The following is a 27517-nucleotide window of genomic DNA, read 5'->3' as shown; positions in this document are numbered from 1 at the left end:
CATAGCACGGCGGGATTGTACTGGTTCCCCATAGCGTCTTAGCAGACGCAGTACGAGTGAAGTATCAATAGGGAACGTACTTGGTTACTAACGTAACCTCAGTTCCCTGAGATACGGGAACGAGTACAGCGTTGCTGGCCATGCTATGTAGCTGCACAACTCAGTCATTGCTTCAGTCGAAGTAACCTGAGGATCCTATGGCGAAATGCACGCTTATATAGCCAGATGCTCCGCCCAATTTGGTGGGCTCTGGCTCTGCTGCCGGGCCATTGGTTCATTTTTAATACACTGCACGAACCAATGGCCGTGCAGTTTCACTGCGTGAATGAAAAGGCTTCAGTTCAGGAGAAAAAGGCTTTTCTCCCATATGCGTCTAGCAGACGCAGTACGAGTGTAGTATCAAAAGGGAACTCTGATTTTCAGCCTGGTGATAAATAGCGCATGCTGAGAATAGAGCTGAACTCTTTGTATTGTAATGTGTTTTAATATGAGCGTTATGCAGGATTTGTTTCCCTGACGACTGTGAAGGAATGTGGCAGGTGGAGGTGGCTGCAGGAACAGAGTAACAGGCTGATAATGGAGGCAGTTACACTAGTTCTGTGCTAACATGAAACACCCATCAACTCTCATTATCTCAGTCTGTACATTTAGTTCATTTTGTAAATTGAGTTTAGCATGGTTTGTTTGACATGTCATTGCCTATCAAGAATTAGGTTAATTTGGTTCAAAGGTGGCATTAGTTTTTTTATGCAACATCAGTGTGCCGTTTCTTCTTGAGTTCTCTGACGGGCAGCTATTGTCCCATCCAATCACAGCGTCTCTCACTGCTCTCTAACACAGACTGAGACGCGTTTCTGAGCTACCAAACAAGCAATTTTTGCATTTTAAATGGAAAGTTCACCCAGAAACTAAAATTCTTTATCAGTGATTCGTGCCCATATATATATATTTTTTTAGACTATAAGACTTATTCCTTCAATAGACTTTGAAATTTTGGTAACACTTTAGTATAGGGACCAATTCTCACTATTAACAAGTTGCTTATTAGCATGCCTTTTATTAACATATTGGCTGTTTATTAGTGCTTATAAAGGACATATTCTGCAAGACCATATTCTACATCCCTAATCCTACCCAATACCTAAACTTAACAACTACCTTACTAACTATTAAAAGTAATAGTAATAGGCAAAAGTCATAGTTAATGGTTTGTCAATATCGAGAATTGGACCTTAAAATAAAGTGTGACCAAAATGTTTAATACAAAGAAATGTTAAGACATAAAAGAAATAAAATGTATTTAAGATTCTGCACTATTTCTTCGTCACTATTCGTGACACAATTTGTGACATGATTATGTGATCTTTTTTGTAAAAGATCCGATTTTCCTTCCACTGAAGCAGAATAGAATAGAATAGAATAGAATACATAAATATAAAATACTATTTTAAAAATGTAGTATCTGTAAGTTTAAAAAAAAAAAAGAATAATTCAGCAAGGATGCATTTAATTGATTAAAAGCCACAGTAAATATTTTTACATTGTTACAAAAAATATTTAAAATGTTTTCATTTTGAACTTTCTATTAATCAAAAAACCGTTTTCAACAGTGACAATATAAATAAATAGTTAATTGAGCACAAAATCAACAAGTTAGAATGATTTCTGAAGGATCATGTGACACTGAGCACTAGAGTAGTGACTGATGAAAGTACAATTTTATCAAAAATATATATTTTATTATTTCATAGATTTGCATTGTGTAAAAATGTTACAGTCCAGGAATAAATGTTTAAAATATGTTAAAATAGAAGACAGTTATTTTAAACTGTAATGTTATTTCCCAATATTTCTGTTTTTAATGGATTTTTGATCACATAAGAGACTTATCACACAGATCGCAAAAGAGATTTTAAAAACATTAACATTTTTCACCGACCCTAAATTTCTGAGCATTTCCAAGTCTTCTGAATACAAAAGTAGGTTAATGATAACAAATCAATGACGTTAATGAATTAACATCACCATAGAGGGTAAATGGAATCTTATAAAGCTGTGAGTTTAGACTGTCTCATGATTTTAGACAACACTCCTTCTGTTGTAACATAGTTGAGTATTGCCTGTCGAATGAGACTAGATTTAGGCTGTTTGACAACAGTAGATAAGACTGAGATAAGGCTTTAGAGCAGTAGATGATACTGAATTAGTTGTTATGAAGACAGACACTGTGGGATTTGTATAACGGTGGCACGATGCCCTGGAGAGGATTAAATGTAGTTTTTGTGCCAGAGGAAGTGAAAGGATAAGCAGGGCCTGGCATCTTGGACAGTAGTTCTGTTAAATATGAACCCTGTGACATTAGACATACTGTACTACTACTGTTGACAATGTGCTGTTAACTTCACATGCACCTCATCATGTGGTATTAGTAGTGTTCTATAGATGCTCTTTGCCAACTGCTCCTGTTGTGACTCTGGATCTGCAGTCGCGATTGGACGACTAAGGCAGCAGTTATACGATTGGAGGCGGATCCTCTGTCACAGTGTAGTCAGTGAGTTTCTCTGTGCACAGGAAAATATTAAAAACCTTGGGTCAGACTGTTACCATGGCAACCAGTAATAAGTCAGGAGTGAGCAAACTGTCAGAACATTTGCTGCGGTATGTGTGTATATATAATTTATAGAATTTTTTATATACATACAATATATGCATACATATCATATACAGTATTTAGATACACACTGTACATCACATACTGTATTTAGTATATGTATAGAATTAATTAATTCTGGAAATTAGTTTTATTTTTGACAATAAATGAAATTTTATGACAAACTATGAAATAGTTTAGTTCTGCACAATTTCTAGGTCACTAATCAAATCTAAGCAAATTAGTGTTGACCATGTTAACTACAAAAAGTGAGTATATATATATATACTGTATATATGCACTGCTGTTCAAAAGTTTGGGATCAGTAAAATGTGTTAATGTTTTTTAATGAAGTCTTTTATACTTATCAAGGCTGTATTTATTTGATCAAAAATACTGAAAAAATAATATTGTGAAATATTATTGCAATTTCTAATATTAGTTTCCTATTTTAATATATTTTACAATATTATTTATTTCTGTGACGCAGCACTGAATTTTAGAAAGACTGAAAGAGTATTTTCTTTTAAAACATATTCCAATAATCTTTGTTTTATTTACAACTTCAAATTGATTTTTACAGTGCATACTAACTAGCTTTATTTAAAAACAACAGAAGTCAATAGAATGCCTCCATTAGCTGTGTGTGCATGTGTGTGTGTGTGTGTGTGTGTGTGTGTGTGTAACAAATGTTAGAGTCTATTTTTACAGCAAAACATCTTATATACTGTAAGACTGTAATATTATTGTAATAACATATTTAAAGTCAGTGTGGGTGTAATGCATGAATTTCTGTCCAGAGGATGTTTGTTCTCTCAGAGGAACAGATGGTATTGTGCTCTTCCAGACACCCTACTTGATGTCAGCTGAGAATACCTACCCTTGAGCCAATACCAAACGGAAAGAGACATGTTCAACCCAACCTAGTACTGTACATCAATCTAAAGTGTCAAACACAATCAATTTACTATCCACTTGAAAAAAGAAAACGTGTTGTGTGGAAAAGCATGGGTTTTTACGGCCTGCAGTTAGTGATAAAAGCGAACAAGTTAGGGAAGAAGTGAGGACTCCTGAATGTAATCACAACAACTTTTTGAATATAGTCAGATATGAACTCAGTGACACATGCATGCTAAACCTGTGTGTGCTGTTTCTTTGAGCCTAATATAGCACCGGATAAAACATTTATGACCGGAAGATTCAGCAGAGAAGGCAGGAAATTTAGGCTGACAAGACATTCTGCTCCATAAGCATTTATAACTTGTGCTACACGTCCTCTTCTTAATCCCATCTTTCTTTTTGTGACATGAATATCAAAATATTTAGCTTGTGGCTACTGAGGGACTTCAAAAGCACATTCATCAGCCAGAGACAGACTTCAGGGTCAGGTTCGGAGTCCTTGCTTTGGTTTTCTGAAGTCACTTATTTTATTTAGATGTAAAAAAAAAATAAAAAAATAAATAATGGTGTCTCTTATATTTTAGCAGTTTTTCTGCTGTCACCCTTTGCCCTCCCTGAGGGTTTTGATTGAAAAGTGAAAAGCAGTTTCACACTCTTTAAAAGACAAGAAAAGGGCTCAAAAACATATCTGCGCTGTTTGGAGGGACTTTGATCATGAATCAAAACCACATCAAACCATATCTGATGTTCATATCCATCAAGTTCTTTAATTGCCACAGTAGCTTTGAAAAAAGACAACTACCTTCATAGTTCTGCCTTGGATGAATAGAGGACCGCATCTCTAAAGAGACCATGTTATCTCTGAGACAGAAGTAAGTTAAGGCGCCATATCCTTAATGATCAAACTGCTATAGCTGGTAATATAAGAAATGACTGTGTAATGGATAGCATGAACAGTTAGAAGGCATATTGACACTTGTTCTGTGCATTAATGAGAAAAGAGTTAAAACTTTCTCACTGTGTCACATTCAGGAATTTCAGTTATGAAGTAATTCCCAATATTCAGATTAGGGTTCAACAAATATTGGTTGTTATGTGGTTGTTTCTTAAACTATTTCCTAAATACTGTATGTAGTCTTGTCCAGTATAGTCTTGTAAGGCAGATATAGTTATTTATTATTCCTAAAGTGGTTCATTTTAAATCCTGTAACAGTTCTTTTAATTTGGAAAAAAAAAAATCTTGAAGCTCGTAATAAATCAAATTGAATTTGTTTGTGTATATATTCAGGATTCCATTTTAATTATGTCTCTGTGACCCGGCTAGCCGTCCGGCCAACGAAGTCAGGTACTGTGGTTCCGACGGTCTAGGGAGGAACTAGATAGGCATGGTACGACACACAAGATGTCATGCGAAAAGTGGTTTATTGTCTTCCCACAAGACTAAGTGATAGTGCTGAATAAATACAAAGTACAAACAAGAAAAAAGACAAATAAACAAAGTAACAAAACAACTTAAGTTTGGTGCTCAAACTCAGCACATTCACTGGGCTACACAAAACCCCAAAGAAAATTGCTGGAGCAGCGAACCTAGCACTAAACAATGCTGACAAGCCCCATAGCTGGGCGCTGCAAAAAAGAAACCCATCTACAAGACAACAGGTGGTTTAAATATAAATATTTCCCGCCAAACAAAATTGGACCAAACCAATTCAACAGTACCAGCCCTATATTGGACATTAAACTTGAAGGGTTGGAGAGAGAGATACCAACGTGTAACTCTAGCATTACTGTCTCTCATTTTGTGCAGCCATTGTAAAGCTCTGTGGTCTGTTTCTACTACAAAGTCTTTGCCAATCAAGTAGAACTTAAGAGTGTCCAATGCCCACTTAATGGCCAAAGCCTCTTTCTCGATGGTAGAATACCTTGTCTCCCTAGGAAACAACTTTCTGCTTATATATTGCACGGGGTGCCGAGTTTCTCCTTCCCCCTGCAACAATACCGCGCCCAAACCAGTTTCTGAGGCATCCGTTTGTACTGTGAACGGAAGGTTAAAATCTGGGCTCTGCAAAACTGGCGAACTACATAAGCACTTCCTCAAGTCTTGGAAAGCTAAATCTGGGCTCTGCAAAACTGGTGAACTACATAAGCACTTCTTCAAGTCTTGGAAAGCTTGTTCACATTCTTGTGTCCATATCACTTTCTGTGGGCTATTCTTTTTTGTAAGGTCGGTAAGAACAGCAGCTCTACTAGAGAAGTTAGGAATAAATCTCCTGTACCAACCGACCAGGCCCAGGAACGAACGCATCCTTCTCTTAGTCGTCAGCTGTGGACATGACAGAACAGCTTGCACTTTGTCCACCTGCGGCCTAATAATTCCTCCTCCCAGCATATAGCCCAGGTAAGAAACCTCTGACTTGGCGATGTAACACTTTTTGGCATTGGCGACCAAACCAGCCCGTTGAAGTCTATTAAACACCTCCGCCAAATGTTCCACATGTTCTTTCCAAGTCGTACTGTAAACAACAATGTCGTCGAGATATGCTGCTGCCACACTCTCCATCCCTCTCAGGACTTGATCCACCAGTCGTTGAAAAGTTGCTCCAGCCCCATGCAACCCAAATGGCATAACCCTAAAATGGTATAACCCACTAGGGACACGAAAAGCTGTCAGTTCTTTGGCAGACTCACCCAATGGGACTTGCCAATAACCTTTGCACAAGTCCAAGGTTGTCAGATACTTGGCTTTACCCAGACATTCGATTAACTCATCAACCCTTGGCATGGGGTATGGATCGAATGCTGATACCGAATTTAGCCTTGAAAAGTCCACACAAAACCTTAGTGTGCCATCTTTCTTTGGTACCAGTACCACGGGACTGCTCCAGTCACTTGTTGAGGGTTGAATGATTCCTAAATCCAACATCATCTTTACCTCTTCTTTCAATGCCGGGATCAGGCGAGCCGGAACTCTACAATGAGTTTGTCTAATAGGGTCTGATACCAAAAGACGGATTTTGTGTTGTATCAGGCTCGTCCTTCCCGGCTTATCTCTAAACAGCCCTTATAGTATAATCTTTCTGAGTTCATTCTGTTGCTTAAGAGGGAGGTGATCCACAGCTGGGTACCCTGAAGAATTTGGACCAGTGGGGAAATACTGCTCCTCCAGTTCCGCTTCCTCCTCCACCGCTCTTGCCCATAGCTGATCAGACAAAGACCCCTTGCTTTCATGCCAAGACCTTAAGAGGTTAATGTGGAAGACTTGAGACTTTTTACGACGATCAGGCAAAGAGATCTCGTAGTTGGTAGGGCTCACCTTCCGTAGTACCTCATATGGCCCTTGCCACTTGGCTAGCAACCCGGTGTCCGATGTCGGGAGAAGTAGCAAGACCTTCTGACCTGGGACCAATGTCCTCTTTCTAGATGACCAGTCATACCAAGTTTTTTGTCGTTGTTGTGGCTCCGCCATATTAAACTGTACCATCTCGACCAGCAAGTCCATCTTTTCTCTCATCTTGATAACATAAGACAAAATGTTTGTTTGCTCTACCGGATTATCTCCTTCCCAGGCCTCCTTCAAGATATCTAATGGTCCTCGCACTTGGCGTCCATAAAGCAGCTCAAATGGTGAATAGCCTGTTGATGATTGGGGGACCTCTCGGTATGCAAAGAGAAGGTAAGGTAGCCAATGGTCCCAGTCAGCCCCCGTTTCTGATACAAACTTACGCAGCATGGCTTTTAACGTTTGATTGAATCTTTCCACCATACCGTCGGTCTGAGGATGGTAAGGTGTGGTATGTATGGGGCGTATGCCTAGCATGGAGTAAACTTGTTTGATGTGTTTGGAAGTAAAATTGGTTCCTTGATCTGTAATTATCTCTCTGGGAATGCCTACACGTGAAAAGAGCTGAATAAGGGCATTGACAATTTGTCTGGTCTTAATGTTTCTGAGTGGGAATGCTTCCGGATATCTAGTAGCATAGTCAACAACAACTAGAATGTAACGGTTCACTCCCTTGCTCTTTTGCAGAGGGCCAACGATATCCATAGCAATACGAGTGAAAGTAACATCAATGATAGGGAGACTGACTAAAGGCGCTCTGTCACCTCTTTTAATTGGACTCGTTAACTGACATTCTGGACATGATCTACAGAAGTCTACCACATCCATATAAAGTCTTGGCCAATGAAATCTGCTTGCAATTCTAGCCAGTGTTTTTTGCTGTCCCAAATGACCTGCCCATGGCACCGAATGGCCTAACTGCAACATTTGTTCCCTCATAGAAACCGGAACTACCAATCATTCCCCCTCTGCACCCTGCCAGTATAACCTGTCATTTTTTACCACATACCGTTCCTTTTGGGACACCAATGTCTGAGGACTCTGACTAATAGCTTTCTCCAGTAGTCGTTGTAATGACTTGTCTTGCCTTTGTAACTCCACTATATTGTGTGGAATCTGCACAATATCATCAAAGCGAGGTTTAGTTAGCTCCTCACAAATTTTTGTGCCCTCCATTTTCTTTTGCTGTTTCTCACGTCTCGATTTCTTAATTTTAAGCTCTCCCACAAAAGGTAAGCTCGGCAGCAACCGTTTAGTACCCTCTTCCTGTTTAGCTTGGGCTCTTGTGACTACCCTAACCTCAGCTAACTCCTTATCACACTGCAAGAGGTCTACCAGCTTGGGCTCTTGTGACTACCCTAACCTCAGCTAACTCCTTGTCACACTGCAAGAGGTCTACCAATATTGGTACATCTCTGCCTAAAATAACTGGATAGGGAGCCTGTTCCACAATACCAACCGACAAGACATATGACTGGTTTTCAATCTCAACCACAAGATCAGTTTCAGGATACTCTCTTACGTCGCCATGGATACAGCGAACCCTCAGCTTGCCCTGTATTAGACAGCTCTGCTCCCCCAAACATTCACTTCTGACAAGGGTTTGACTTGAGCCGGAATCAACCAGAGCCTTGAACCAATTACCCCCTATCTTTACCTTAACTACCGTATCCCTGTTCAATTCTACTTCATCAGAGCTGAGAGATGGTCTAGGCACATAACAAAGTCGAGTGTTAGTGACATTCTGTAAGGGGCAATCTATCTTCTTGTGACCCTGCTGGCCACATCCATGACATACCAAACTAGGTCTAATTTTCTGCTGTTTACTAGGGTTGCCAAGGGGTTTAGTTTGTGACACATGAGTATATGTGTTAGAGTTGTTAATACCACAGCCAAAACCATCAGCAGGCTTACCTGCTGTACTGCCGTTATTGTTCCTCCAACGCCTTGGCTGGTATACTGATCGTCTTGCAGCCATGAAGGTTTCAGCCAACTCTGCTGCCTGTCTTGATGAAGTGGGGTTGTTCTGTTTTACCCACATTCTTGTGTCAGGATTAAGGAGTTTGAGGAACTGTTCTAAAACTATTTGGTCTCCCAATTTCTTCCTTGGTTCGAAGCCTGGGATTCATCCATTTTTCATACAAGTCCTTCAGTCTCACCTGAAGCTCTTTTGGAGTCTCGTCCTCCTGGACACTGTAGGATCTGAATCTCTGACGATATGTTTCAGCATTAATTTCAAATTTGTCAAGGATAGCTTGCTTGACATAATTATAATCTAAGGATTCCTCAGGCTCCATGGCCACATAGGCTGCCCTCGCCTTGCCAGTAAGAAGAGGTGGAAGATGCAGTGCCCAATCCTGTCTGGGCCATCTGCATGCCTGAGCAATTCGTTCAAATGTCGTTAGATAATGCTCTATATCCTGATCTTCAGTCCATGGCAGCATTCTTGGACTTTCATAAGTTGGCATTGAAGACCTATGGCGTTGTACTATACCATCCTGTATTGAAGCTGATGCAGATGCATTATCCTGGGCAGTCTGCAATTATGCATCTTTACCTAACAAAAACAATGAAAGAAACAATACTTACAAATTGCAACGACTTGTATATAATGTGCATTAAACTGGCGCTCCGGTGATGACGTCATCTGACCAATCGTCATCACAGTCTCATTATGACTTTTATCATTTAACACAATAATGACTTTAAATGATCTTTTGGGGTAATTTCTCTGCCAAATTTGACATGTGATTAATTATGCTCTTGCTTCTCCTGATGTACCTCAGACTGCAGCTGTATAAACTGATGATGCAATGTACGCCATCTGTGCTCTTGACGCTGTGACTCTTTATCCCGGTCCTCATCTCTTTGACGTTGTTTTTGCAGAAAAGTCTGTAACATAGAATGACTTTAAATGATCTTTTGGGGTAATTTCTCTGCCAAATTTGACATGTGATTAATTAAATTAATTAATCGCCGCATTGTGTAATTAATAATATATATATATACTGTATGTAAGAATCAACCACTGAAAACCATATTTGTTTAAAGTACCATTTTTGAAAGTATCTTATGCTCACCAAGGCTGCATTTTTATCTTAAATACAATAAAAACAATACTCCACTCTTCAGTGTCACACGATTCTTTAGAAATCAATCTAATATGTTGATTTGGGGCATCTAATGTGCTGATTTGGCAACATTTCTTACTTTAAAAAAAAGTTTTTCAGGATTCTATGATGAATAGGAAGGACACAATTTATTTAAAATGGAAATCTTTTGTAACATAAACATATTTACTGATAAGTTTAATGTATCCCAAAAAGAGGTATTCATTTAAAAATAAGTAAGTAAATAAACAAAAATCAATCAATCAATCTTACTGCCAAGGAGTTTGAGGAACTGTTCTAAAACTATTTGGTCTCCCAATTTCTTCCTTGGTTCGAAGCCTGGGATTCATCCATTTTTCATACAAGTCCTTCAGTCTCACCTGAAGCTCTTTTGGAGTCTCGTCCTCCTGGACACTGTAGGATCTGAATCTCTGACGATATGTTTCAGCATTAATTTCAAATTTGTCAAGGATAGCTTGCTTGACATAATTATAATCTAAGGATTCCTCAGGCTCCATGGCCACATAGGCTGCCCTCGCCTTGCCAGTAAGAAGAGGTGGAAGATGCAGTGCCCAATCCTGTCTGGGCCATCTGCATGCCTGAGCAATTCGTTCAAATGTCGTTAGATAATGCTCTATATCCTGATCTTCAGTCCATGGCAGCATTCTTGGACTTTCATAAGTTGGCATTGAAGACCTATGGCGTTGTACTATACCATCCTGTATTGGAGCTGATGCAGATGCATTATCCTGGGCAGTCTGCAAGGTCTGTTGATGTGGATGAGGGACTGGAGGAGTGGTGTGGGCTGAAGCTAATGGTGAGGTGGCAGGTATTGTCAATCCTCCCCTTGACTGTTGCTCTTGCTTCTCCTGATGTACCTCAGACTGCAGCTGTATAAACTGATGATGCAATGTACGCCATCTGTGCTCTTGACGCTGTGACTCTTTATCCCGGTCCTCATCTCTTTGACGTTGTTTTTGCAGAAAAGTCTGTAACATAGACCTGAGAGGATCTGTCCCCTCCTCAGATAACTCCTCTTCATCATCTGCACATACAGTACATCCCCTCGTCCTGACTGGTCTGGAGCCAAAACATTTGAGTTGGGCTTTACCACTTTTGCAACATCATGTTTCTTTGGCGGCATTGTCCATTTCTTAATGCAAAAGAGAAAAGAGAAAAAAAAAAATGTCGACCAGCCTCTTAAAGACCTGGAAGCACCGCTGCCACCATATGTGACCCGGCTAGCCGTCCGGCCAACAAAGTCAGGTACTGTGGTTCCGACGGTCTAGGGAGGAACTAGATAGGCATGGTACGACACTCAGCACCTTCAATGGGTTACACAAAACCACAAAGAAAATTGCTGGAGCAGCGAACCTAGCACTAAACAATGCTGACAAGCCCCATAGCTGGGCGCAGCAAAAAAAAACCCATCTACAAGACAACAGGTGGTTTAAATAGAAATATTTTCCGCCAAACAAAATTGGACCAAACCAATTCAACAGAATAAACTCCTCATAGACAGTTCATCTTTCTCTAATAACACACTATTCCATAGCCATTTAAATAACAAAAGACAGCAACTAGCGCGGTAGACAAGTGTGTGTGTGTGTGTGTGCGTGCGTGCGTGCGTGCATGTGTGTGCATATATTTATATTATTTTTAAAGGGGAACATGTCATAGCATAACTGAGTTTAACAGAAATTGAAAGGAAAAGCATAAAGCATTACAAAAACACTGCATAGACAGTCAATAAATGTTTTTTTTTTATTACCTAAAAACTAAATTTAGGTAGAAATAGATTTTTTATCAATTAAAATGTAATGTTCAGTGGGGTTATGCAAATGATAAGAGTTTTTTTTTTTGTTTTATAATTTACAGTACTTAAATTTAATTCTATTTAGAGTGTTTCAATCAAATAATGTAATTGAGTTTAGTATCACAGTAATTATATCAATAGCAAGTCTTGGGGGCACAACTGGCACCATTTACAGAGAATGAGTTGTATACTTAGTGAAGCAGCGAGCCAAGAATGCAATTCATGAGTTAAGTAAACTCACAAATGCCTCTGAGCTCCTATCTGTGAAGAGAACAAAAGAGTTTGGGTGGTTACATCACGGCTGTCCCAGCAGACAGAGCTCAGTGGTTTAAATACAGCATGTCCTATTCACGTCCCACTGCTCTGAGATACAGCTAGTCTCCTCTTCAGCCTACTCATTTCTCTCAGCCACCTCGCAAACTTTGTCACTTACACACATAAACAAGCTCCATAGTCACAGACATGGATTAATGCCACAAGTGTGTCATACAAATGAGGCTTATTTAATGAACCTTCCCTTTGTGCAATTAATCAGTTTCAACATCAATTAATTAGTTAGCAGAGATGAGGGTGGGGAGGCAATGACTGATGCCGTTGACTCAGTCCCAGTCTGTGCTGTCTGATAATACTTCAGCCATAATATGTGACCCACTAACCACTTTATCAAAAACCACATTTCCATTATTGCTGTTTTCATATATCTTGTTGGGCTACTGTCAAGGCTGGGCAGTTTCGTGATAGTGGTCACCATCACTGGCAGAATGATTATGCATGTGTAGTCCTGGTAATGTGGTCTCTCTCTGCCATTATTCTTCATGGAATCCCTCCTGTAAAGACCAGTATTCAGTAGCTGCTCACCAGCATGTGTTGTGTTTTTGATGTTGGTATGCTTGTCTCTCGACCAAGGAGGTCTGGAGAAAGTATTCTTCAGCCCATTGCCATTCATCTAAATGTCTGTTGCTCAGCTGGTGCACAAAATCTGATATAAAATCTGCAATGTTTGCGCTCTTTTCTGGACGCAATTGTTTTTGAGCCAATTACCTGAGCTGTTAATGCCACATGTTTAAAATATACCCATTTTGATGCTTTTGAAATGATTCTTAAAAATATTCCCCCCGAATATCTGTCTCTTTTAAAACATACTATGTTACACTGGTTCTCAACCAGGGGCCCGGGGTCTACTAGGGGGACTCGGCAAACATCCAAGGGGACCTTGATATATAAAATAAGGTGAATATAATATACAAAAAAGGCAACAAAAAAAAAAGGATTAAAATAAGCCCAAACAACTAAAACTCAATTTTTTTTTACGCTCCAAAACAAAATTTTTTTCTTTAAAGAAAGATTTTCCACTGTCTAAAATTGTATATTTAAGTACATTTTTATAATGAATATACATTCTCTAAGCTCTAAAACTATAATTGTGTGGAAAATGTGAGTAAAAAAAAAAGGATTAAAATAAGCCCAAACAACTAAAACTCAATTTTTTTTTACGCTCCAAAACAACATTTTTTTCTTTAAAGAAAGATTTTCCACTGTCTAAAATTGTATATTTAAGTGCATTTTTATAATGAATATACATTCTCTAAGCTCTAAAACTATAATTGAGTGGAAAATGTGAGTATAATAAAAAATGTCATTTAAATGTTACATGCAAAAGAAAGAAAGAAAGAAAGAAAGAAAGATAGATAGATAGATAGATAGATAGATAGATAGATCAGAATGCCTGGCTATTTATAAATGGCCATCAAAGGAGATTTTATTTATTGTTTTGTTTTGTTTTGTTTTGTTTTGTTTTGTTGTTTGGTTTGGTTTGTTTTGGTTAAAATGGTGTGGTTGCCAGCAGAGGCTAACTGGCACCTGCTAACCAGCAAAACCTTGGACCACTAGCCTTCCTAATTATTTTAACCAGCAGTATCATCCAACAGTATTTTTTGTTGGTGATCAGCATGGCTGTGTTGGTCCAGTATCCAGACCATCACTAAACCAGAGTGGAAATTCATGGTTTTTCAGCAGGGGTCATCACAGTTGAATAATATTTTGAGTAAATAAAAATGAATGAAATGAATAAAAATCTTGTTTTAAAAAAAAAAAAAACTTTTCACAGGCAAATCACGATTGAGGAAGGCGAGCAGCGGGCCAAGGAGCTGAGTGTGATGTTTATCGAGACCAGTGCCAAGACAGGCTACAATGTCAAACAGGTGAGTTTTACCTCAACACCTCACTCTGTCAGTGGAAAGAGCGGCCACAGCATGTAGCTGTGAGAAATGCTCTGCGTTCGTTCTGATTTCTCTTCTGAGATGCAGTTGAAAGCATGATTCATGATGACTAAGCACTGAGGTGGGAGAGATAGAGATGTGATGTTATAAAATAGTCAACAGTGTTAATTATTAATATTAATAAACCTATATTAATACTTTATTAATATAAAATGCGCATTAATATAAAATGTGCAGTCAGGTTTATTTTACAACTGCTTTGAACACAATCTTCCGATCACAATTTAGAGTCAGAACTTTCCATTTTACAATTACAGTTTGAAACATACACAAAACACATGAGGCTTATAGTCCTGTCATTCTTAAAATTAAGAAGCTGTATTATTGTGCATTGTTCCATCAGCTGTACTGGACACTAAGCCTTTATTCTTCTCAAAACCATGTATCACTGTTTCACAGGAGCTTAACACTGAGAGTACAAGACAACACTAAAAGACTCTAAATCTCTGACACAACATATTATTGTCACCAAACATGGAGCTGACTTGTTCCAGTCTCCATTACAAACTGAGATCATTTCTAAAATCCAAGCCTTTACATTGTTGCACATGTATGTGTGTGGGGTTGACTGGAGCATGTGTTTGCTTGCAGACTTGTGTTGTCTGGAGCAGGGAACTGAATTCATCTGAGATTACGATCAATACTGAAATTTTCTTATTTTTTTCTCCAATAACAGCAACATTAGTTAAACTGATTACCTCGCAGAGGTAATTGCAAAATAATGACTCAAACATTGATTGAAGAATTGCAGGGTGTCAGATCCTTTCCAGGATGAAATTGAACTCTTGTGTAAATAATACAATGCTCAACAAGTTTTGATGATGATGATGATGATGATAATAGGGTCATTTGTTGTATAGCAGTGTTTCATTGCTAATAATATTAAGTTTCATTATAGATGCATAGCAAGAACATTGTTTATTTTCAGTTTTGAAAAAGTCCATACTTTAGTATAGATAGTATAATAAAGTGATTAATTTTCTTCTCAGTCTTAATTTGAAAACAAATTAAGTGGTTATTTTACATGCAGTGAAGTGTGTTTACGTGTGTGGAGCTACTGAACCGTATTTTGAGGACAAATTTGTACCCATAAGTGAGCTAAAACTAACAAACCTCCCAAAACATTATTTTGGGGACACCATCATTTGTAAAAACAGTACAAAATATTAAGGAAATAAAGTTTTATTTTTGTATTTTTTGTAAAAATGTAGCAAGTTTTCTATTAGGGTTAGGTTATAGGTAGCTCTATATAAAACAGATTGTCCTCCATTTAATATTAGAATCCCCAAGAAAACACAAGTATTGCTTTGAAGAACAGGCAACTAAACAGAGACAAAAAGATGAATGAGAGAGAACATAAAATTGCAAAAGTTGTTGTACATAAATGTTAGCTAACAATTACACAGTTTTGTTATGCTAACAGCTGATTTGTAAAATGAAAAATGTGACACTGTATGCCATGGACGCATGGGCCTGTCTGTGTTTTTCTTAATTGGAATGGTTTTGAGTTCTTTTGTTTTTGTCCCAGCTAGATTATGGCTCTCTCTGTCTTTCCTGTCAAAAACAATGACCTGAAGGTAATTAACAAAATGAGTCTTTTTTTCTGACCCTTTCTGCTTAATGGTCCAGTGTGTCCCATTTCCCTGTGGCTCATCCACTGTGATTGATGGCATGAAATGAGAGGGGTGGCGTTGGCTGCATAAGCTAACTGCCCTGTTTGATATGATGGGGAGTGAGTGGGGCTATATATCATTGCGGTATAGCCTCATATAGCTTCTGGGAACAGCCCTTTATAGAGGATGGCTGTAATGGAGGTGTGTGGTGGGCCATTAATTGCTCTGCTAGGAGCGGTATGCTAGCAATGCATCGCAAGTTTTAGAAGGCAGAGCCAGACTAAGTGCTTTTTGCTGTCCTTTTATCATCTTCTACACAGAGTCCGCTTTAAAGGTCAGCAGGTGTTTTAGTCTGTGACATTTATGATTCTGAAAAGAAGTAGTTGCATGGGATCTTCATTTCTATTACTATATATAACAGGGCAGGTCTGCTTCAATGCACCAGAAAAAGTCCACTTTGCTCCAAATCGCTTTTTTACAGGTTTAAAAATGGTTCAGCTCATGTTTGCTTCTAGAAGGCTGCACAGTATGACACAGGGCCGTTGCAAGTCTATTCCAAGTATTTTTGACTCTATGTAAAGTATACCACATAAAGGAAATAACCAAGAAAATATGCTGATATTTACTTATATGCTCTATTTTCAAAGCAAGCAGTGTTCTGTTGGTCAACTTCAAATTCATGTGACCAGTTGAACCTGTTTTTGGAATTTTTTCGCCCAATTGCATAATTGCTTCTAAAATGACTTTTAAAACGGTTGCAGAGCATATCTCGCTACCCACTGACTTAACAGACAACATTTTTGTATGAAGTGTTCTGGTTACTGTCACAGCTGAAGTCTCTAACAGCATTCTCTCTTTTCTCCTGCAGTTGTTTCGACGTGTGGCAGCTGCCCTTCCAGGAATGGAGAGCATGCAGGAGACAAGCAAAGAAGGCAGTATCCTTTCAGTGAGCTCAAAACCAAAACAATTTAACAATTCAGATCCAATGTCTAAATGTAGTGCACTACTGTATGTAATCAGGTTACTCTGCTGCACTCTACTTTACATTTAATAATATATCAATCAGCAAGAACTGACTGAATTACAGTTATCTTACATATGACCTCTAGCACGTTGTTTCCCTGCTCTTTTTGTCTTATGTACTCCCACAGCGCCATCAATAAGTACTACTTCACTGTTATTTTATCTCATACAGGATTTTATGTAGCATTTTTGACCAAAGGGGTCATATGACGATGCTAAAAATAACTAATTGTGTATTTGGTGTAATGCAATGTGTTTACTTGGTTTAAGGTTAAAAAACACATTATTTTCCATGTACCGTACATTATTGTTGTTCCTCACTGCCCCACCTTTCTGAAACGTGTCGATTTTTGCAAAGCTCATTGTTCTGAAAAGTGTGGTGTGCTCTGATTGGCCAGCTATCCAGTGTGTTGTGATTGGCCGAATACCTCAAGCGTGTGACGGAAATGTTACGCACCTTACCATATTTGGAAACACACAGCATCTCCACGACATGGCGGCGGTGGCAACAATACTACAGCGAGAATAAAAGTTACGCCTTCTTTTGTTGTGTATACATTTGGGCGGTGTTATGCAAATATTCCCACACAGAGATGTAGATTTGTGGGGGTGTGTTTAAATCAGGCGTTTTAGGAAGGCATGGATGAGTCTTAACTTTTAGAAAGAATATCTCTTTGGGTTTGAGACTTTAATCTTTGCGACTTTACGGATCTTATATATGCACGAACAGCTTGCAACACTCCAAAGAGAAAGGAAAACATGAAATCGCGTCATATGATCCCTTTAATCTTATTAAAGTCACAAAAATAGTTGATACAACATGTTTCAAAAAGAGGGCGTGCTACACACTATGACGTTTATGTCATAAAAGATTTTTACCTGGGAGTTTTAAGCATTGTAACTGATCAAGGCACCATAAATACAGGTAGAAGTTGAAGTGAGGCTCATCATATTAACAGCTGCTTCTCATTCTGGCACAGATGCAAAATCAGTATCAAATGCAAATCACAAGTAGGAGTGGCTTTCAACTGGCTTTGCTTCAGGACACAAATTTTTCACTGAATATTTCATTGAAGTAAACAAAAAAATCCTAGAATCAAACATTAAAGTTCATTCAAATTAATAATTTTAACATTCAGTATATAATTTAACATTCAGGCAATAATATATCATGCAGGACACATTCTGGCACAATCCAAACATTGAATGTGAACCCAAACATTCCCCTAATGTTAATATAGGTTCCTCTTTGGGAACCAATTTCTAACATTCTAGGAATATTCTTTTTAGTTTTTATTTTATTACCAAAAATTAACATTTCTAGAATGAGGTGGCCAAAAATGAGTTTTGGCTTGCATTGTTTTGTTAAAGATTTTTGAGGATCAGGTTGTGTCACACCATCAGTCTAATTTCTAGATTTGTCTGATGGATTTGCACCAAACTACCATGACTGGATACACAGCCTTTGACATCAAAAACAAGAAATATGTCTTGCCTTTACTATGAAAGGTTTTTTAAAGCATACTCATTTTTTCTTGTCCAAGTACGATTTTACAGTTATTTGCATTTTTATTTGCATTTAGTATTGTTTTCCCCTCCTTTCTGTGACCCTATGCCACACGTTTTTGGATCACAACCCACTAGCTGAGAATCACTGATATAGACACAATGCAGTTTGCAAGGAGTTGAGGTGCATGTGCAGGCAGCATGAGGTTACAGTTCTGTGTTGTATTGCAAGAGTTTCCCATCATCCCTCAGGCTTTAGAGCTCTGGCTCATATCAGTCGAGTTAGACTCCAGATACTGACACAAGGTCAGCCAATGTCATAAAACAGTTTACTGACATTCGCTGTGTGTCACAGACCTTTGTAATTGCTCAATGATGGATAGCCTCTCTGTTCCATTTTACTTTCCTTTTAGATTTGTTATGACTAATGCAACACTTAAATATTAGGGTCTCAGCAGGATACAGCAGATTGTCATAAGTCGTAAGCCTCCATAAGTATCCAACTCTGATTACTGTTTTGTTGTCTAGTATCTTGACACAAGTTCTTATGTCCTTGAGACATCCTTTAAAACAAGACAAACTGGTAACACCTTACAATAAAGTCCCATTAGTTAACATTAGTTAATGCATTAAATGTCATTACCAATATGCAATAAAAAATTTTTTTAGAGTATTTATTTTTCTTTGTTAAATACAACTGTTAGCTCAGGTCCATTAAATGATATTAAAGGATACAACTTTTTTTGTTTTTTATTATGTCGAAATAACATTAACATTAACTAAGATAAAATAAATGCTTAATTTTTTTCCTCATAGTTAGTTATCAGATGTAGTTAACTAATGGTAACAGATGAAATCATCTCAGGTTACTTATGTAACCATGGTTCCCTGAGTAGGGAACGAGACACTGCGTCCTCTAGGGGTCGCTATGGGGGGGCGCCTCGTCGTGACCCGTGTCTGAAGCATACATTGAAAAACACCAACTCGTTGGCCGGCGACAGCCATGACGTCACTACCGGTGCGACTATAGTATAAATAGGCCCCCCCCCCCCAATAGCGACCCCTAGAGGACGCAGTTCGAAGTTCCCATGAAAGGGAACTTATTGTAAATTGTTACAGATAATTGTTACAGATAATACTAATTACAGTTACTATTTTTTTTTATTTTTTGGAAGTACAAGTATGCATGCAAGGATATGAGGCCTTAAGAAACCCCCTTTTATAAAATAACCTGCACCATCACTAAGATATTCTAAAATATATGTTGATAGTGGCTTGTCCTGAGGAAGTTCGCCCCAAAAATAAAAATTTTCTGAAGATTTACTCACCCTCAGGCCATCCTTTAGCAGAATACATTTGGGGAAATTTAGCATTACATCTCTTGCTTGGATCTACTGCAGTGAATGTGTGCCATCAGAATGAGAGTCCAAACAGCTGATAAGTAATCCACCCCAGTCCATCAGTTAACATCTTGTCAAATGAAAAGCCGTAATAAACAAATTAATCATTAAGTTGTTTTTAACCTCAAACTGTTGCTTCCGGCTAAAAGTCATCTATCTATAATATTGATTTCTCCATTCAAAAAGTTGTCTTGTCTGAATCAGAAGAGAAATATGCACAGATCAAGCACCGTTTACAAGCAAAAACAGTCCAAAACATTTCAAATATGTTGGTGGATTTTGATGTGAGAGGATGACAGGGGGTGTACTTTTTCACTGGAGGAAGCATTGTTATGAATTATGGAATGGTATTTTCGCAAGAAGTGACGGTTTGACGTTAAAATGCCTTTAATGTCTTCATATCGTTCCTAAAACAGTGTTTCATTAACATAGTAAGAAAACTGTTTATAGAACAAGAGTAAACAATCAACTAATAATAATTACATAATTTATAATAATAAAAAATATTAAATAAAAACTAAAAAAATGTTAATACTAATCTCAGCAGCTAATACTTCACCATACAACACATGATGATTGTCAGTAACCATTTTTATCTTTGTTACAAAGTAGGTCATGTTTACTAGGTCTTTTACTTTGCATATAAAATAAGTGCATGTACAGCAATACAACCTGTCCATGTTGACATCTGCATAGTTTGCCTATCTTCTGACTGATTACACCAAAATCCTGTAGCTGGATGGGATGCACAGCCTTTGACATTAACAGTTGTGTTTTCACCTTCCTTTTAAAGTTGAATTGACATTAGAAAGTTCCAAAGTACTTAAAGTATGCCGTAGTCATTGTACAACAGCTGTGTATCAGCATAGAGCTGTACTATTCTAAGTGATCCTATAAATCTGTAGTGCACAGTTGTGTCGGTTGATATCTAATATTAATTTATTTTGTCTCATTTGTTTGACTGAGTAAAGTCTCATTTACAAAGGTGAGGTTTTGGTGGGTATACTTTTCTATTACTCTTTCATGTTATTTGCACCATGAAATTCAAATATTGGCCTTGTTCCACTCTGAAGCTAATTTATTTTCCTCTCATTACGTTTTCTGTCACATTCAGTCACTTGTTATTAGTGTCAGTGGGAAGTCTATTGCAACAAGAAACATTTCTCTCTTCATTATCTGTGTGAATATTTTTGCAGCAGAATAGGATAAATTTCCAGTCCAGTAAGTTTGACTGACACAATGTTTGTTTGTTTTTTGGGCCTGTTACAGGTGCAGAGTGTGTATATTGTGTTCTATGCGTGGGGTGTATGTTTGCATGTGTGCAGTCATAATAGCAAAGAGCCATAGAGATATTACGGCACTGAGTATCCATACAGACATGGAGAACAAAATAGAGGCATAAAATTTGGGTCCACTTGTGTGTAGTAGAGGTACTTTTGGTAATTTCATAATAAATACAGTTATGTCTATAAATATAATTTGAAGAGAATGTTACAGCTTGAAATGCAATCTGATCATGTGTCCTGATGCTGGTGAGACAACTTTAAAATGCAGTATCCAAACCCTTCATTCCCAGTTGGTTACCTGCAGGTATATAACTTTGTTTGGAGGCACGATAAAACGAAGTTAAAATTGATCCACTATAATATGATGCATCCTACACTATATAGAAAATATAGTGTTGTGAGACATGGTTTTTACTAGATCTAAACTTGTAAGGTTGTACAAGCCAGTCATTAAGCCAGCCACCATTAATTAAAAAAACGAAACAAACAAAAAAACAGCTTGACCATTGACAATTTTACATTGGTAAGCTTTGCTCCTCGCCTTTTAAAGGGCACCTATTATGCAAAATTAACGTTTACGTTGTTTGAACATAAATGTGTTGGCAGTGTGTGTACACAACCACCATAATGATAAAAACCTACCCGCTCCTTTTTTAATCCCCATAAATCATAAGCAGTGTCTCAGAACAAGCCGTTCACAGAATCTGTAAAATGTGATGTCATATTTTACAAGCCCCGCCCACAACTGTTACTGCCATATTAGCATTAGACCCCGCCCAGAGTGAGCCACACAATACACCATATTTATCTTCACACTAGAGCATTTAGGAGCAGCATTCTAGTAAGAAATCTCTTCTTATTACAGCTATGGAAGTTATTCAGTCCAGAGCAGTGAGTAATTTTCGGTTTTAAATTTATTAACATTTATTTACATATTTACAGCATAGACAACAGTATAGGTACTGTATATTACGGTGCTGTCACTTAATACTAGGGCTGTCAATTAATTACAATTTTTAATCTAATTAATCACATCCTTTTTCTGTGATTAATCGCGATTAATCGCACACTTCATGAAATTAAGCAAAGACCATTTATCTTGTTTCAAATGTTTATTTTGTCATCATTTGCTGTATCCAGCAAAGTAAACCAAAAGATTGAAGGGTGATTCTCAAAAATGTGTATTTTCTGCGAGCTTTTTTCAAGATAAATTTAGATGACTTTCCAAAAAAGGACACTTAGAAACTCCAAAAGGACACCAAAGAACCAAAGGATATAAGGAGCCCATATAAGCACAAATGAAAGCATAAAAAAAATCAGAATTTTATAGTATGTGTACAGTGCAACAGCAAAGAGCTATTTTAGAGAAGCCAAGTTGCGATACCGAACAGGACTACATGGAGATGCCAAAAAAAAAACTAAACAAATCGCCTGCTGACTGCATATATCTACTGCGATCAGTGCGTCAAGAGCACTCATACACGCATTTATTATAACGGACTCACGCGTACTTACTGTACGACACCTGTATGCCACGGCAATCGTCTTTACCTTGATTGCAGTCTTCATCCATCAAAACGCGTTAACGATGACAGCCCTACTTAATACACAGATCTAATATAAACATGCAATTTCTTTCCCAGCTGTTTTTGTAACTTATGTGTGTATTTGACAGTTTAAGCACAGTAAGACATGAAATCCAACTTAGTTTAGTACTCGCATGGTGTGTGACAGCCGCTTTCTGTGCGCGTGCTTCAGATGTGTGTGCTCTGAAAATAGGCCTATCAGAATTTTATTAATATGGCTTTAAAATGCATGATTTCAGCATGATAGACATGATAATCAAAACCAAACATGTTTTTGGCAGAGTATCTGAGGTACCAGCTGTAAAAGCACAGCCCTATTCTGGAAAAGGGGGCGGGAAGCAGCAGCTCATTTGCATTTAAAGATACAGAGTGTTTTTGCTTTCACTCAAAATGGGGATTTTCAAAATGATATAATAAATAATCTGTGGGGTATTTTGAGCTGAAACTTCTCTGGGGACACCTGAGACTTATATCTTGTAAAAAGGGGCATAATAGTTCATTAACACATTTTCCTGCATTCAGTTTAGTCAGTTAAGGCTACTCATTGTTTAGGAGCACTTCTGCCTTTGAGTTACAAACTTCACAATTGAAGTTGAAAAATTTTACAGCAAACTAAAGCAGTGTACTTGGGTCTTGTACGTCAAGCAGATACACACAGGTTAAGCTTTTTTAAGGTGGCAAAGTTTTGCTTGCGTGGATTGCAACCCAGAGGTAGAAATCTCAAAGGTTTCATTGAAAAAAAAATGTTTTGTGTTTCGAAGATTAATTCATTATTATGGGATTGGAATTAACATATGTGTGCCATCAGAATGAGAGTCCAAACATAACATAATTTTCATTTTGGGGGTAACTGTATTATGTGTTACTCAATACAAGTATGAAGACTTTTATCGTTAATATTAATAAAGTGATGTGACGTTTTGATCGTATTGGCTGAAACATTTTGGGGTGTTTGCTAATTAATTCAATAAATATAGAAACCTACTATGGAGAAAGTCATGACTAATGAATATGCATTACTTGCTCTCAGGAGGTTACAGAGCAACGTCTGTGTGACCCAATTAATATTCATACAGTATACCTTAATTGCACTTTGGCTAAATGATACACAGTAGAACCCAGTGTAAACGGCGAGCCTTTAACGCATTTTGAACACATTGTGTCGGAAAGACACTATGTTCTCTGACAGAAACAGAACATATCTCTTGTGGAAAAAAGACAGAACACTCAGCTCAGGATCTAACGTTATCCTCACTGTGTTTAAAGCTCTGATTTGGTTTTATATTATAAATTTATATGAATGAGGCTTAATGCAGCAGATTTAGTCAAATTAATTAAACAAATCATTTTACGCGGATGCCATTAACCAAACTACACACGCACACATCAGACCACTCACCACTTCGCCATTTGTTCATGAATGCAAATATGAGCACATTACATTTCTGAGAGTCAGCGTAACAGGAGCAGCTGGTATGACTGAGCAAGTATAAAAGCCCCACTGAACCCACATAACTCTCAGGAACACCAGTTAACATTAAATGCTAATACTAAATCCCAATAAATGCTACAAGCGTTATTTTGCTTTTCGGCTGATGACCACTAGATGGCACGCGTTCCCTTTGCTGGCAGATGTCAACTCACAATAAATAAACCGAATAAAAGTGTAAAATAATAAGTGCTGTCAAAATATTCAGCTCTTATCTGCTAATATGCCAAAACAATGTTTTCTGTGTCATGTTATGCTGTGTAAAACCTTCTGTAGACATAAAGGTGCCAAAAATTCAATACAGAAGCATTTATGGCTGCAGTTCTCGTAATGTTGGGAGAGGTCAGTACTTATGTTCCTGCTCATTACATCTTTATATTCCGAATATAAAGATGTAATGAGCAGGAACATAAGTACACAAGTATAAGAATAATTCATTTTATAAATGATCATTACATTTAATATAAATCTTAATTTAAAATAAAGCATTACAGATCACAAGTCTTAACTATAGCCAGTCTCCCACAAAAGAAAAGAAAAGAAATAGCCTATCATTAACTATGCTTATAGTTGATTTTTTTTTCACCTTTTATGTTCACATTCATTGTCTGATGTAAATTCTTGATGTATTGAAGTTTTTATTCCTTAACAGCAATCTCCAGTGATTGACATTAAATTGGACAAACCACAGGAGCCTCCAACTACTGAGGGCGGATGTTCCTGTTAATAGCTCACATCTGATTTACAGCATCATCTACACCACATGCTTGTTGTGTTGCTTCCTCTTGGTTAGCTTCCAGTTGTGTTTTCAGATTGGATATTTGGCCTTCCCATCTGACTTTAGTAACTGGTTGGAATCAGTGTTACATCAGTTTCAATTGTAAAATAGTATACTTTAGTAACAAAATTGCCAAAAATCCTAAAAATTCGAAAAGTAAAGGGCAAAAATCAACATAAATGTAGACTATGTCCAACATATATACTTTTTGAAAATGTAGAGAGGTAGATTTTTTCTTTGTTTTGTATTTTTGTATACAAGGATGAGCACTAAAACAGATGCAGACAATAAATTCTATAATTTTGCCATAAAAAGCAGGATTTCAAAAGAAAGAGGGCAATTCAAACTACTAATAACCCACAAAATACGGAAAACATGCATGTTAGCCATTTTTAAAAGTATCATCTCAATCCTGCTGTCTACTGTGCACAAGATTATGTGAATGCGTACGTTTTTTTCTGACTCAATGCACTTCATGAAATCAATTTATTTTAGCCTTTTTCTTGCTGTGACAAAACTTGAAATTTTAAGTTTCAGGCCAAGTGAGTTTGTATAAATGTATCATTTCAGATCCCTTAAAACCTTTCCAAATTATGTGTGATTTTAAAAAAAATCTGTTTATGTACAGTTCATGTCTTAATTACACAGTTTGTTGAATGTTTACAGCATATTTTTTTCTTTAGAATTTCCTGTTCACAATGAAAGCAAACAGCTTGTGCAAACAACCTGATAACAAGAAAGGATTCTCTTTCTTCGGTGTAATGTTTCTTATTCTTTAACTAAATTAGGGCATTTAGTGTATTGCAGATAGTCGGAAGACTATGAACATGACAGGAGCAAATCATGCATCTAAACTTGGTCATTCATTTTTAATTGATTAGAATAATTCATTTGCACGCTAGCAGTTTCCACACTGATTCATCAAAAAGTCCGATTCTATTGTAAATATCAGCTGTCGCTTTCAAACAGGCTTTAATTTTAGAAATGCAAAGATGGGACATTCCTTCAAAAAATAACTGTAGTTCACTTTTAAGAATTAGCATTATGCAGCATTATAGTGTTTGCCTTGTGTAGGAACCCACTCATGTCTACAGCTGCTCTTTGGGCCAGTAAATTGTAATGCACTGACCAGGGGGACACAGATTGTGTAGTATATCAATTTATTTGAAATGTATTTCGTGTGAATCCTTAATGCACTTTTTCAAGAAAGGAAGATGTAAATGTTTCATAATTGCTGTCAAACGTCTGTCCTTGAAACCACTTTAGAGTTCAAACTGTAGCGTACATCTCTGTGAAAATCTCTCGAGGGTCACTGTACAGATAAACTATTTGTAAAGTTGCTTCACATAATGCCAGATACGAGTCAAGACTAGCTATTTGTGACGTAGAGGAATTGTGAGTAGGAACACATGACATTAGCGCCCCGAATCCAAGCAAAATGTTGAAATGCCACATTTTTCCTACTAAATCCAGCAGCATTTAGTTGGAATGGAAGGTAAACTCCACTGAATTGACTGACTCATCCAGCACAGTAACACCCTTTGCTTTCTGCTTTTGGATAGTTTGAAATCTTACAGGGAAAATGAGATTTGTCTGTGCCAATGCTTTCTCACATCACAGAGAGCTTCGGAAAGATGTCACGTAACGGAAGCTGGATGGGGGTATTTATTGGTTTTGTTACATTTTGTTTTCTGTCTTCTGAAAAGAGGTTCTCATTTGAATTTAATGGGGTGCAGATACGCACCGTGTATGAAATCATATCATCAGTGTACCTGTACTACCGGTAGTCATTGTAATTGACACAACGCTACATCAGCCTTGGGTGAATGTCTGTGAATGAGTTATGCTTTTAAGGGTGCAACCATTCCCTGTGTATATGTTTTAGCTCAGTGGAGCCAGCCTGACTGATTCAGAGCTAGCTTTACCATTCACACTGTATAGAAATCTAGCATGTTGGTCCAAATCAGTAAAATCAATAAAAGTGTCTTATTACCAAAAAAATTATATCGACTATTCTTATTTTATTTTTAATTCTTTTCTACTTAATATACTGTATATGGTCAAAGTTTGGAATAAGAATGGACATTTTTGTAATATTTTTAAAAGTCTCTTATCAACATTTATTTGATGAAACATGCAGTAAAAACAGTAATATTGTATGATTGTTATTGTAATAATATTTCACAATATTACTGTTTTTACTGTATGTTTAATCAAATAAATGCACAGGCTAGTGACCCTTCGTGATATCACTGTGTGTGTGTGTGTGTGTGTGTGTATGTACAGTCGTAGCCAAAAGTTTTGGCAGTGACAACAATTTAGTGTTTTGCAAAGTTTGCTGTTTCAGTATTTGTAGATTATTTTTCCACATTTCTATGGTATACCGAAAAACAATGATAAGCATATCATAAGTTTTAAAGGCTTTTTTGGCAAAAAAATATAATGAGTCAATATTTACAGTGTTAACCCTTGTTCTTCATACCCTCTGCAATTCATTCTGGCATGCTGGATATCAGCTTCTGGGCCAAATCCTGACTGATGGCAATCCATTCTTGCCTTATTAGTTGATCACAATTTGTGGGCTTCTGTTTGTCCACTTGCCTTTTGAGGACTGACCACAGGTTCTCTATAGGATTGAGATCCGGGGAGTTGCCTGGCCACGGATCCAAAATTTAAATGTAATGATCTTCGAGCCACTTCTTTATCACTCTTGCTTTGTGACATGGTGCTCCATCATGCTG

The 27517-nt window shown here is 37.5% G+C and overlaps 1 protein-coding gene across 1 annotated transcript in view; it reads left to right on the top strand.

The window, feature by feature from the left end:
* The window catches only part of LOC107694122 (ras-related protein Rab-6B-like), a 97689-nt gene extending 71213 nt beyond the window's left edge, over positions 1-26476 (top strand). Inside the window, exons 6-8 of the mRNA XM_016493733.1 lie at positions 13924-14017; positions 16577-16643; positions 24661-26476. Coding sequence (XP_016349219.1) covers positions 13924-14017; positions 16577-16643; positions 24661-24725 — 226 coding nt within the window. The 3' untranslated portion in view covers positions 24726-26476. The remainder of the gene's footprint in view (positions 1-13923; positions 14018-16576; positions 16644-24660) is intronic.
* Positions 26477-27517: the final 1041 nt, after the last annotated feature.

This window comes from Sinocyclocheilus anshuiensis, unplaced genomic scaffold, assembly GCF_001515605.1.
Source record: "Sinocyclocheilus anshuiensis isolate Anshui unplaced genomic scaffold, SAMN03320099.WGS_v1.1 scaffold1530, whole genome shotgun sequence".
Classification (NCBI taxonomy): domain Eukaryota; kingdom Metazoa; phylum Chordata; class Actinopteri; order Cypriniformes; family Cyprinidae; genus Sinocyclocheilus; species Sinocyclocheilus anshuiensis.
This window is presented reverse-complemented; position numbering and strand designations above follow the sequence as displayed.